The following is a 13349-nucleotide window of genomic DNA, read 5'->3' as shown; positions in this document are numbered from 1 at the left end:
AACTGGTCCGAAAAATGAACACTGTGACATAACCAGCATGTTTGACCTGTACTTTGATTTTAGAGTTTCGCTCATGTTCCATCTGTTAACATGGAGGAGGCAGGGTTTGTGATCTATACTGCAGCCAGTCAGCAGTGGGAGCTCTAAATCTTTTGGCTTCACAGTCAGTGAGCACTTACAGCATCTATTTGGATGTACAGTCTATGGTGGGAAATGCTGTCCTTAAATGCAAGTTCTCCTCCTGCTGCTGCCACGTGTGTTCGCCTCTTTTCAGCTACACAGTTCCCTCCATTAGTTGTATGAAAAAGATATTAAGGCAGAGTCAAAGCACTCCCACTCCATCTCTAGAGATGAATGAGCTAACGAAACCCTCCTCCAACCCAAAGATATAACCAGGCTGGTTTCATCTTTTGCTCTGACAGAACGTACGCTACCTGAAAAATTCAAAGGTGCTCTAAGCTCACAGAGTTTAAAACCTCTTAAAATTTAAAGACATTCTCTGAGAGTACTGCCGTTAAAAGGACCCCAGAGGCCGGCTCATTCACATGATTCCATATTTCTTCCTCCGTGTGAGATATCCATTGTGCTGGAGGACAGGCGGCAGATTGTTCTTTCAGACAGAGTGTCTGTTTTTCAGCGTTAGCCGTGGGACTTAGACACACTGCTGTTCTGAGCTGAGACAGAGAGAGATGTCTTTATTCTGAATGACAAACAGTCTGCAGATAAAGAAAGATAAAGCCTGTGGACTCTGTCAGGTGAAATCTGCTGTCCACTATTTATCTATGCATTAATGACTTTATTCCTGTGCTGTCTCCTCTTTGTCCTGCAGGGAAGTTTTACTGCAAGCCCCACTACTGTTACCGTCTGTCTGGCTATGCTCAGAGGAAGAGGCCTGCTCCCTCCCCTGCTCCCATCACAGCTAAGGTACCTGGTTTTTCTTTATCAGATTCAACCTAGATGGAGATCAGGATTAAATGGCTATAAACGAAGATATTGTCACATTTATCTCCAAAAATCCGAGTTGTGTCTCCCAGCGTGTCTCTGCACAGTCGTCCTCATCTCATCTGTCTTCCTACCTTTGCAGGAGAACCAGGTGCCCAGGACTCCCACAGCGACCGTAGATGCCCCAGGCAGGGCGATGGCAGCCGCAGCCCCCTCGGCCGAGCTCCAGCCCTCAGGTACCCCACTTTCCTCTCTTGCTGTGGCGGCTGCGCCCAGCCGTCTGGCCAGGGGCGTGGGAGTCCCGCTGCGTACCCTTCGCCGCACGCTCTCCTGGACCTGCCACCAGGTGGCACACAACCCCCTAGACTCTCCCTTCCTGTACACCTACTGCATCTACCTCTTCTGCTGTTTCACCATCAATGTCCTGCTCGACCTCTTCTAGCATGACTCTCTTGTCCCTCCTTTTCCCCCGTCCTTACCTCCTTTTACTCTCGGCTTACTAATGTGAGTGGGATTGTACAGATTTAGCTGATTGTATTGACTCACTGAGCCTGCAGTGTTCATGTAAATCTTGTGATTCCTGATTTATTTCCTGAAGATGCAGCATTCTTTCTCCTCCTGTCAGCAGAGATTTTATGACCTGTGATTGGCCGAGGCAGGCCGCTCTGGCAGTGGAATTAATGATGCATCTTACATTTATTTTCTCCCCTTGGCTTGAAAATTAAAAAAGAGTTGCACAGAGCTCTTCCGGTCAGCTCTCCAGGCTGCAGTATTAACCTTTCTTTAACTCTGTTGCACAGCTTCCTGTTGTGCTTTATCTTAAAATGTTTCAACTCTCTAAACTTAATTATCGTTAAAGATTGGCATGTAGAAATAGTTAATATAAGTTGAGTGTTTCTCTGCCTGTGTTTTAATGAAAAGCCAAGCTTTTTCTTTGTGATTGTAACCTTTAGTGGCCTGTGACTGCTCTCTTTAGCTCTACCTCCTCCTCTGTGATGTGTTTCTTTTAGAGCCTGCTTTGTGATGTGTTCCTCTCTCTCTCTCTCTCTCTCTCTCTCTCTCTCTCTCTCTCTCTCTCTCTCTCTCTCTCTGTAAGCTGTTTTTTGCACCTACACTTTCCCTCCTACTGAATCCCACCTTACTGTGATGAAGTGCCTGAATAAGTGCTTTTGTGAGCTTTACCTTTCCCCCTCCTATCAGAGCAGCTTAAAACTGAGAGCTCGACTCGTGCTTGAATCAGTGCCTGTGATTGGTTCTCCTGTGATTTTCACCCCTCCTGTTTGACCTCCTGGGTTTCCCCGTCTCCCTGCATCCCTCACCCTCTCACCCTGACAGACTGCTGCTAAGAGCCACTTGTGCTTGCTCAAATAGTGCATCTTTGCTACATGAATTGCTCTGCATATTATAGTTGAAAATAATACATATGACTAGAAGAGGTGCAGAAAATCAGTAGGTAGATATTCACATAAGTAGAGCAACTTAAAGTAAATGAAGAATAGGCCTGCTGCTCTGTGTGGCACGTGTAGTTATTAGAACTTAAGTAGCTTCTGTTCTCAAATATATGAGCACTTTAAGTATATGTTACAGTATTTCTATGTATTAATAATGTGAAAGACTTACTTTTATTACTGTAGATGATATATTTGCATAAAATACTATAAAGACAATAAGATTACAGAAACAACAAACATGTTATTTTCCATCGAAAAAAAAAAAGTAAGTAAATCTCGTTTATTACCAGGCTTTCTTAGTAATCTTTCACTGCGTTGAATGCTTGATTCTGATTGGTCAAAACCCCAAAACATTGTTATTACCTCAAGGGACACCCTGATCACACTCGTCACATCACGTCAGTCCAGGGAAAGGAGTGCTGCAAAATCATCAGTAAACATCATGGAGGATTTTTTTAATATTACTCTCAGTTTACTTTGAGAGATCAAAAGTTTAGATCGTGGTGAATGTCTTAACAGTCACCAGACGCGAGAAGAACACGAGAGTTAAAAAACACGAGGAGCAGAGTGAAAGAGACATTGATTAAATTGAAGAAAACAATCAATGCAAACACAAACCGAAACCCGGTCTGAGCTTTGTCAGAGTTACAGGACTGGCTGAGTGAGAAGGAAAGTTACAGGAAGAGGAGCTGATACAGGAGCTGCGGTTATTTCTGTAAATAAAGTTCAACATGATTCATCATGATTTATTACAGTAAAGCAGGCTCATGTTTAGACTTAACCAATAAATAAAATGTTCAGTTTAATATTAGTTTGACCGATAAGCAGGCTGACAAGAGTCTGTTGCCATGAAAGTCCTACCGACCCTCGAATTTGAGGGAGTGCTTTTCTTAGCTAAACATTTTTAAATCAATAAAATCATCTATAAATAAATACCTCGTGTCAGTTTGTTTAGTTGGCCGCCGGGTAATAAGCAAGATAATGTAAAGTGAGCGGGTGATTATGCAATATAATCCCTTCAGGGTGGACAACATCCCTCTGCGCACTTTACACTATCCAGTAGTTAATATAAAAGATAGATTTGAATATATTAAAAAAGAATACAGAGAAAAAAGATAAAAGGTCGCATTAGCCCTTTAACTCCAGGGTATGTGAATCATAAACAGATTTTCATCAATATTTCACATTTTAGGGTTTTAATTTGAGAAACTATGGAAACATTTTTTATGGTGGCTGGGAAGTGCAAAGCAAATTTACAAAGTTGGAGACAAATTTACATTTTGGAAAACATTTTTACATTTTATAAAACATTTTTACATTTTATAAAACCAAACAACATCAGCAAAACACTTGAACCCATGCCAAAACAAATTGACATTTAAGATTTTTTTTTTTTTTAAACTGAATCACTTTAACAAGTGGTGAGACAATTTACAAGTGACAGAACACTTTAACATGTCCCAAAACAAAATTACAAACTGCAGATTCTGACGGAAAAGGAAGGTACCAACGATTTTCAAAATAGAAGACGTCTGTAATATGAAAATGTGCAACAGCCAGGGAATTCATATATATTTGACATTAATAACGCTGTTTCCACTAAAATATTTTGATTCAGACTGATTACACCATAAAATGTGTTCCTGCCAGTCACAGCTATATCTGATTTTGAATTTCAAAATAAAAACCATAGACATTTAGCATATACATTTCTTTTGAAATTCCAACTCAGATATAGCTGTGATTGGCAGGAACACATTCTGAGGTGTTCTCTTATCAGTCTGAATCAAAATATTCTAGTGGAAACAGGGTTGTTAATGTCAAATATATATGAATTCCCCCTGGCTGTTGCACATTTTCATATTACCGACGTCTTTTATTTTGAAAATTGTTAGTACATGCCTTTTCTGTCAGAATCATTTGTTTTGTCCTTGGTAAAAGTGTTCTGCTAATGTAATTTTGTTTTATAAATATTAAAAATGTTTTCCAAAATGTAAATTTGTCTCCAACTTTTTAAAAGTGTTTCATCCTTTGTAAATTTGCATTGCATTTCCCAGCCTCGGTACTTTTAGCTATCTTCCTCATCCTCACAACATCAAATTCAGTATCAAATATCACACATTCATCGTCTCAATGATTATTGTAATGCTAGATGGATTTATCCTGAATAGATTTTTGGAGTTAGATCTTTGTTTCAATGAGTGTTTAAAGCTCAAGGTAAGAATAATTTAAAGATGATTTGATTAATTCAACAAAAAGCGAAGTTTAAAAAAAACAACAGAGTTTTCAGATTTGCTTCTCAGGATGGGAAAAAGGCAAGGCACTCCTGTACAGCTGTAGTATGAGCCAGTTATCTAAAGTGTTATACTTATCTGTGTTTGTCCGTACTTCTTGCTGTAGGAGTTTTAACTAATGCAATAAATCCAGTAATAGATTATCAAGCGGTGTGTCCTTGTCACTTTGTCCTGAAAATACAAACAGTGTTTTCTTTTCAGTAAACGAGTGAGAGGTTTAATCACAATGCACCCGAAGTATGGTTGGCTCTTGGATGTGTGATGGATTTGATGCTACTAGACTTACATGCCACACACATTACTTACACAAATTCATTTTACAGTAGATTTGTTTTGGTCCGTTCATTTTCACACACATAAATAAATACACTGAAAGCCATTTATGTACTTGTGCATGGTTCCCCCACTGCAGAGGTTATCTTCCCCTCTGCTCCCCTTGTTTATCCCTGAACCTACCTGATTCTCAGTTTTTTGTGCTCTCTTTCCCCTCCAACCTACCACCCACCACATCACCTGCCGTCTCCACCTGATGCCCACAGTACCTGAGGTCAACGGCCTGCAGGAGCCCAACCTGGCCAAACGTCTGCGGGGAACCCCGGAGCGTATCGAGCTGGAGAACTACCGCCTATCCATGCAGAGGGAGGAGGAGCTGGAGGAGGTGCCGGAGGAGACGCTGGCAGAACACAACCTCAGCAGTGTGCTTGACAAGGCCACGGACGCCGACCTAGGCTCCAGGTAAACACAGAAACACTGAGATACTTTCACATGGTTATACATCTAGAGCATGCTGGATGCACAATTTGTGGTACCAACTCGACTGATGAAACATTTTTTGTCATATCAACATGTCAGCATGCTGTGGTGAAATTCCAGACCTCAGTCTGTGAACTTGAAGTCTAGCAGCTGAACAAAAACAACCAAAGCCGGCATGAATGTTGCAGGCACACTGAGAAAGAGATGTGCAAGCGGGTTTTGGTTTAACTCACTGACTGTATATAGAGTACATGCCTTCATTTACAAAATGTGAAGCTGACATTTTGTGCTGGTGGAGCCAAGACGTGCACAAGCCACCTGGCTGATATCCCATCCTTTAAACATTACATAACTAATTAAAACTAAACTTCATGGAAAAATGAACACTGACATAAATCAGCGTAATAATGACAGACACAATGTTTGAGAAACATTTAGTTGACGTGTATTTTAATTTGACTGTTTTTCCCATGTTCCATCTGTTATAATGGAGGTGGAGGGCTTTTGGACCTATACTGCAGCCAGTCAGCAGGGGGAGCTCTACATCTTGTGGCTTCACTGTGAACACTATCAGTGTCCATTTTAATAAACAGTCTCTGGCTGAACTTGTTCCCCTGTTACCTGGTGACTCAGCCTGTGACTGTCTGTGGATGTTGTTGAGAACAGAGAGTCCTCATGGGTGCCTCTTTGTTTACTCTTTCATGAAAGACATATCTGATGAGTAAATGTTGACACAGTTGTTTTCAATAGCCGTTGTAACAACGACAACCACAGACCCATTCGGCTGAGAGCCACCAGTTAACATGGTCACCAGTCAAACTGGAACACTGGCATAGTTTCAGACAGCTCTGTGTCTACCTGCTCCAGCTTGGTAATTCTGGAGCTGAGGAGCGAGAGTAATGATGTTCAATTGTTTAGTTAATCCTGACTACAGAGCACAGAGTGAAAGGCAAAAGAGATCATCATTAGTTCCCAGAGCCCATGGCGATGTTTTAAAGATGTCTGTTTGACCAAGAGGCCAAGTTTGAAAGATATTTACATCACTACCAGGGAAAAGTGTTCACATTTAAGAAGCTGGAGGCAGTTTAAGGAATAAATCTATACTTTGATGAGGTAATATAAGTTAGGTTACTTTATTGGAACCTGTAGGTAGGTTTCTGTCAAATGCACAAGACAGACTTAGTAAACATAAAAACAAAATGACGACAGTGATGAAAAACTCAACTGAATTCAATTCATTTTTATTCATATAGCACCTAGCACCTTTCATACATTCAAGCGTGCAGCCCAAAGTGCTTCACAAAAGGACAGAGACAGAAAACAACAGCAATATTCAAAAGTGGTAAGGAAAGGGATGTAAAATATTTGATAATGCAATGTTGCAATGTTACATTGTTACAATGTCATTTATCCATTATTTACTTTTATCCAAAGCGACGTACATACGAGAACAACACAAGCAAAGATCTAGACAAGAGGAAACAAGATCAGTATGGGTTTTTTTTTTTTTTTTTTGTAAAATAAGGAACATCTACAATGAAGCAACCAAACCATGTAAGACTTTCTGTAATCATCATCAACAATTAACATCACCAAAATAATGTCCGAAGTACCAAGTGCTGGGTCACTCAAGAGCTGAACACAGATTCCCAGAGTAGAGCAGGACAGTGTGAGTCAACTGTAGCTGGACGACATGATCTGTCACTGGGGACAACAGTGGAGAACAGTCTAGCTAAGTGCATAGTGCTTCCTAAAGAGCTTCCTAAACATGAACCTTGAAGGTTAGCTGGTCTTCGATCATGACACCCAGATTTCGGGCAGACTTAGTGGGCATGAGGTTTTGAGATCCAAACTGGATATTGATCTGTGGGTCCATAGTGGGACTGGCTGGAATGATAATAAGCTCAGTCTTGGACAGGTTGAGCTGTAGGTGACGTTCCCTCATCCATTTAGAAATGTCAGCAAGGCAGGATGAGATCCGAGCAGAGACAGTTGTGTCGTCATGTGGAAAAGACAGGAAAAGCTGTGTATCATCTGCATAGCAGTGATAGGAAAAGCCATGGGAGCGAATCATGATGATCAAATCAATAAAATAAAATCATAATACGATACAATAAAATAAAATAAAATAAAATAGAATAAATAAAAGAAGGATTATACAATGGTGATAATTCAGTCTTTACAGAAGACTGCTAAAAGAAGGGTTACCCTGATTAACAACAAGATCCAAATATACCATGAGTCAGTAAAAACAAGGTGAAAAAAAAACAATGCAAGGACTAGGGGTACTTCATCATGTTATTGTATTTGTTGAATGTATAAATGTGTATATTTGATAGCTCAGTTTTGGGAAGGCAGCCTTCAATACATTCTGCTCTTCTCTGTCAAACTGTAAAATCACACCTACCGTTATTTTAAAAAGAGAAGCCAGCTTTGGTCTCAATGATTTGGTAATAATAGTTTGCATGAGGACACTCCCTGTTATTTGCACGTTGTCTCCTGTTCTAACTCTGAACTGGGATCCTCTGTCCTCCAACAGCAGCTCAGAGTCAGACATGGAGGAGGAGGACGAACATGAGGACCAGGATCATGATCAGTATCATGATCACTATCATGATCAGGAGGAGGCGGAGGCGGAGGCAGAGGCGGAGGTGGAGCATCATCCTACCAGCCCATCGGACCTCGGTGGTGTCCCCTGGAAGGAGGCTGTGGAGCTCCACGCCAAACTGAGGGGCGAGGAGGGGGATGACGATGCTCTTTGCGACACGGCCAGCAGGGACGGGGAGTTAGACGGGGAGGAGGAAGAGGAGGAAGATGAGGATGAAGAAGAGGAAGAGGAGTCGAGTGATGGTAAATTAGTTTTGAAGTCGGTAGATGTAGTTGTTGTTTGTCGACTCCATTTCTGTCCAGAACTCCTCCTGCTTTTTATCAAAGTCTGCCTCATGTGACGTGTCTCTGTGTATATCACTGTTCTCCTCCTCATCCTCTTCATTACCTTCCTCTGTGCTGCCTGTGTTTGTGTGTGTTTGTGTGTGTCTTTGTGTGTCTGTGTGTGTCGGTGTAAATGTGTATCTGTATTTGTGTTCCGTTGGGCCTGTGTCTCCCCCTGCTGGCAGAGGGGGATTACTGCCCCTGGGATAGAGAGCTCCAGTCCGGCTTTTGGCTGGAGAAGTTCCTGACAGATGAAGAGGATGTTGGTACATTTAAAGGTAGCAGCGGACCTGCCTGTGGATGTGTTTGCAGTAACTTTGAGCGTGGTGTTTAATCCTGGCTGGTTTGGGTTTCTTTGTGACGGAGTTCAACAAATAGTGTTTATTTCTTCTTTCTTTGGTTGCTGACGTGTTTTTTGGTTTGTTTGTGTTTGTGTTTCTGAGTCTCATCCCTCTCTAACCTGCTGTTTATCCCTCTGTGTGTTTGTGTGTGTGTTTAGCTTTAACACACTAATCTGATGAATGTTTGAGGTTTTTGTTTTCCCTCCAGGCGCTGAAGATATTGTTTGGTAATACGCGGCAAGAATTATTCTGTTCAACAAATTGATATCATTTCTTTAATCTTGTGTCTTTGGAGCTCATTTTTATGGTTTGATTCTGTTGTAGTTGTGCATGCAGCCTCCCTCATCCCACCTCTGATGATATTTTATTGCTCCTGTAATCTAATCGTCTCTCTGACTTTTCTCTTCCATTTTTCCTCTTTTTCCCCTCCTCCTCTTCTTCTACCGTTCCTCTGCCTTTCCTGTGCATCTGCCTCTCTTCATCTTTCTCTGATTACCTGATACACACACACAACTACTCCACAACCCCAAACACACACACACTTCACCATATGGTAACAACGCCGTACAGCAAGGAACCTTCACATCCAACAAGCCCTGCAACCTGTGGATCCCCAGTCGATCCCAGGTTTGGTGAAAACACACCTGGACTCTGAGGGAGAGAAGGATGGCCAGCCGGCCTTGGCCTCCCAACTCTCCCAACCCTCCCAACCCTCTGAGCTCACACAGCCGTCCTCCACAGGTAACCCCCTGCAGAGGAGCTGAGCGGCTTTGATTGGAAGCTGTAGGCCTCAGAGTGAAGATCAGAGTGTCTCCTTTCCCCCGTGTGGCTGCTGCTGTGATGTTTGTACGTCTGTGTACAAACTAACCCCGCTGTCGTTTGTATTCATGTCTGATTTGTACATTTTTGTCCCCTTGCTTTATTTGGAATGTCTCATTTTGTGTTCATTCTCCTAATTTGTCGTTCAGAGTTGTACGCTGTTGGTCCTCTGGGGTGAATTTAAAGCTCTTGTGTTATATCCCAGTGCACCATATAACCCCTTTGTCAGTTCTTTTGATTTTGTTCTGCTTTGTTCTTTTGTGTTCTGCTATTTTCTTTCCCATGTGTCTAATTACTTTACTGTTATTTCCCTGCCATCTATCCCTCGTTGTTCCGTATCCTCTGGTTTGAATGTAGCCCCCGCCCACACATCCGCCCGACACGAGGCAGTGCGAGTCTGGTTGGAGTCCTTGTCTGGAGGTAGCACAGACTTAAAAGGGATCATGACATCCCGCTTTAGACTCGCTCTTTATCTGTCTATCAGCTGGCATTTTCCTGGAGCATGCAGCGAACACAGCAGAAACCAAAAACTCACAAGCATGCGTTCTGCAAGGCCGGCACTCTCAGGAGCTCTCAGAGCGTCACCTGTGTTTCAACTTTAACCTCTAATCTCTCAACATTTCCTCCTAACTTCCACATATGTACTCCTCTTAACTCACACAGCGTCTTTAAAGTCACTTAACAGCACAGAGCTTCGCGCCCTGATGGGTAATGCGTGAGGTGTTTCACTTGAATCTGCTTCCATTGTTCTCACATCCTGCTCTTACACACTTGTATGTGCATTAAGTTCGAGGCTGTACAGTTCAGGTGTACTCTTCAGCAATTGTTCAAAGCTAAATGAAGGGAATGAAAGCCCCTCGCATTTTAGATTTCATAGCCAGCACTTCTCTCGGGGTTAAAAGCTCTGAGTGGATCTTTGTGTGTGTTCACATCCACTAGAATCAGTTGTGTTATTAGTATTCAGTGCGCAGCCTCTGAAAACCTGACAATTTAGAGCATTTAGCAGAGGTGACTTTTAAGGTTGTGACATTATTTCAGAATTGCATGAATTAACCACGAGGGTCATTTTGACTCTAGTGTCGTAAGACGAATCTCCCCTCCTGACAAAGTGTTTACACGAGGGGCTGCTGCTCGGCTCTTAACCCACGTCATTAACATTTTGGCCGTGCTGCTGCTCGGTTCAAATGTCATCCATTTGTGATTATTAAAAATGGATAGCTGCATGTTTCCCTCACCGCTTCTTTTCTGTGCTTCTCCTTCATTGTGTTTATTGACAGACCCGCTGTAGAGGTTTTTACCAGTCCTCAAAACTAACAGAGGATTTTTGTGCCAGAGAAAACCTCTGGCAGGAAAAATGGATTTTGGTTTTGAAACATATTTCTTTTTAGCGTATGTTTCATATAACAGCACCCAGCCTCTCAGATTCTCTCCTAGTAGTTGTTTTTATTAGGCAGTGTTGAGAATCTGGTGCTCTTACTTAATGCGGCTTGCAGAAAAGTGCAGTGCAGGTTAGCTTTGTAGGAATCTGAATAAAGTTTTTTTTTTTTTTTTGCTGGAGGAAGAAAAGCGGCAGACTGACTCATTTCTTGCTGTTTCTCGTCAGAGCCCTGCGAGGATGAAGATCTGGAGGATTTGGAGGCAGAGGCAGACAGCCCGGACATGGAGCCCGGCACAGAGATGGATCAGGGTGAGCAAGCAGAATAATAACCAATCTCTCAGTTCTTCTTCTACTGTTTTTATTTTTGTCTCACATTTAAAGGATAGAAATGAGAAGATGACGAGTATGTTTACACCCAGAGGTGGAAAGTAACCAATGACATTTACTCACGTTACTCTAATTATGATAAGGTGGATAAGATAATGTGTACTTTTATTGATCCTCCATTGGGTAAATTATTTTGTTACAGCAGCTTACAACAGGAGACGGTGATACGACAATGCACTAACAATGTTCAAATATAATTATATTAAAGGTAAAAATAGAATATAACAAATATATGCACTATCTACAATATCTACTTATCTATAGATAAGTTACGTACAGAAGAGGAGTTTTTCTGAGAAAAAAGTCAGAATTCTGAGATTTATTTTATTTTATTTTATTTTATTTTATTTTTATTTAACCTTTATTTAACCAGCTAAGTCATTAAGAACAAATTCTTATTTTCAGTGACGACCTGGCAAAAGGTACAGCCTTTTGAGGGGGGGAGTCAGAATTTTGAGAAAAAGTCAGAAATCTGAGATTGAAGTCAGAATTCTAAAATGAAAGTCAGAATTTTAACTTCTGTCTCATAATTCTGACTTTAATTTAGAATTCTGACTTTTTTCTCAGTATAATAATAACAAAAATATAATGGACCTTAATTTTATTAAATTATTTCCAGAGGCCCTTATTCTCTTCCGTAGTTACGTTATGCACAGAAATTGATTAGCTTTTCAGAGTAGTTTTTAAAATCCATACTTTCACTGTGACTGATGTATTTTCTGTAAAAAGTGTGAATTTAGCTAAATTTTACAAAGCATCAGTGAGTGTGTAAAAAAAAAAAAAAGAAAAAAAAAGCCCCATAACATCCAAGCTTTCCCTCCGCTGCTGATTGGCAAAGCAAAGAATCTTACTAAGTGAATTCATCTCATTTCTTATCAAAGTATCACTGCACACCCAACAGAAGCTACACTGACCTGACACATCCAAATATAAATCCTATTTCAATTCCTTGAAAATAAAGTTTCAAGAAACGTATTGAGAAAATGTTGTGTGCCGCTTGGCTGACATTTACAGCCAATAAAGTCTTTGTATTTGACTTGTGGTAACAAGCCTCTCTGACTGCAGGGACCTACAAAGAGCAATACTGACAAAGGATGCAGTAAAAATATTCAGCAGCTTCCCCGTGGATACATGGAGAGTCAAAATCCCTTCACACATCAATGCTGTTGGTTTTGTTAGGCAAACTTACAGCATCCTTTGGTTCTAAACACTGAAAATAAAAATAAAAAAACATTACAAAATAGATAGAATTATAGTAAAAAGCTGTGTTTTTACTGTCTAGACAATGGATTTGAAAATTAAGAATACAAAGAGAGGAAACACTATTAAATATAAAATGTGTATAATACATTTTCTACATCTGTATAGCAGGTTTCACTTCCCTTGAATAAATTGTTTTTTAAATATATTTGAGCATTTTTGTATTTATTAGATAGAACAGCTGAAGAGAGACAGGACCTTTGGGGAGTAGAAAGTGGTTAAATTCAGTGATGGTAGAGGTCAGGAGTCAAACCCGCTGTGATGATGACTATTGCCTCTGTATATGAAGCGCACGCTTAAACCACTAGGTCAAAGGCGCCCCTTCCCTTAATGTTTTGCTTAACTTCCAGATGACATCCCCTCAGATGCTGAAGCTGAGGCTCGTCTGCATCAGTCAGAGCGCGCTCAAGTTCCTCCTGAAGATGACCGGAGATCAGACAGTATGAGGATGACCTCCAGTGTCGGTACGTGTCATTTATAAACTAGTAGATCCCTTCTATGTTTATTCTTTTCCTTGAATTAAATCAGAGTTTATTTGTTGTTTGTGCTCTCAGAACCATCCAGCGTCAGCCGCACGACAAAGGAGCATGTTCTTCTTTCTCCAGTTAAACCGTCTGCAGAGCCTGAAGCTCAGGTGAGACAGAACAACAATCATCAGGTTCAGATTCAGGAGGTCAGTTTGACTTTTTCAGGAATCATGAATAAAGAAAAGAAAGACGGAGGGGCCAACTTGTTGAAACCTCTAGTTAACCTCTACTATTTACTGTTGTATTTGATAGACACAGGCCTATAG

General features: G+C 41.1%; 1 protein-coding gene across 5 annotated transcripts in view; it reads left to right on the top strand.

Annotated features, from left to right (window-relative positions):
• Positions 1-13349, top strand: part of mical3a (microtubule associated monooxygenase, calponin and LIM domain containing 3a) — a 136281-nt gene that overhangs the window by 96657 nt on the left and 26275 nt on the right. For 3 of the 5 annotated variants that reach the window (XM_034685266.1, XM_034685265.1, XM_034685264.1), the window contains exons 18-24: positions 830-924; positions 1085-1178; positions 5227-5422; positions 7980-8290; positions 11135-11218; positions 12907-13020; positions 13111-13190. In XM_034685266.1, coding sequence (XP_034541157.1) covers positions 830-924; positions 1085-1178; positions 5227-5422; positions 7980-8290; positions 11135-11218; positions 12907-13020; positions 13111-13190 — 974 coding nt within the window. Of the gene's footprint in view, positions 1-829; positions 925-1084; positions 1179-5226; positions 5423-7979; positions 8291-9888; positions 9952-11134; positions 11219-12906; positions 13021-13110; positions 13191-13349 lie in introns of all 5 variants that reach the window. The other 2 variants (XM_034685261.1, XM_034685263.1) reach the window with 1 other exon arrangement.

Source organism: Notolabrus celidotus, chromosome 6 (assembly GCF_009762535.1).
Source record: "Notolabrus celidotus isolate fNotCel1 chromosome 6, fNotCel1.pri, whole genome shotgun sequence".
NCBI classification, from domain to species: Eukaryota; Metazoa; Chordata; class Actinopteri; order Labriformes; family Labridae; genus Notolabrus; species Notolabrus celidotus.
Note: the sequence above shows the minus strand (reverse complement) of the source record. Positions and strands in the feature narration are given on the sequence as shown.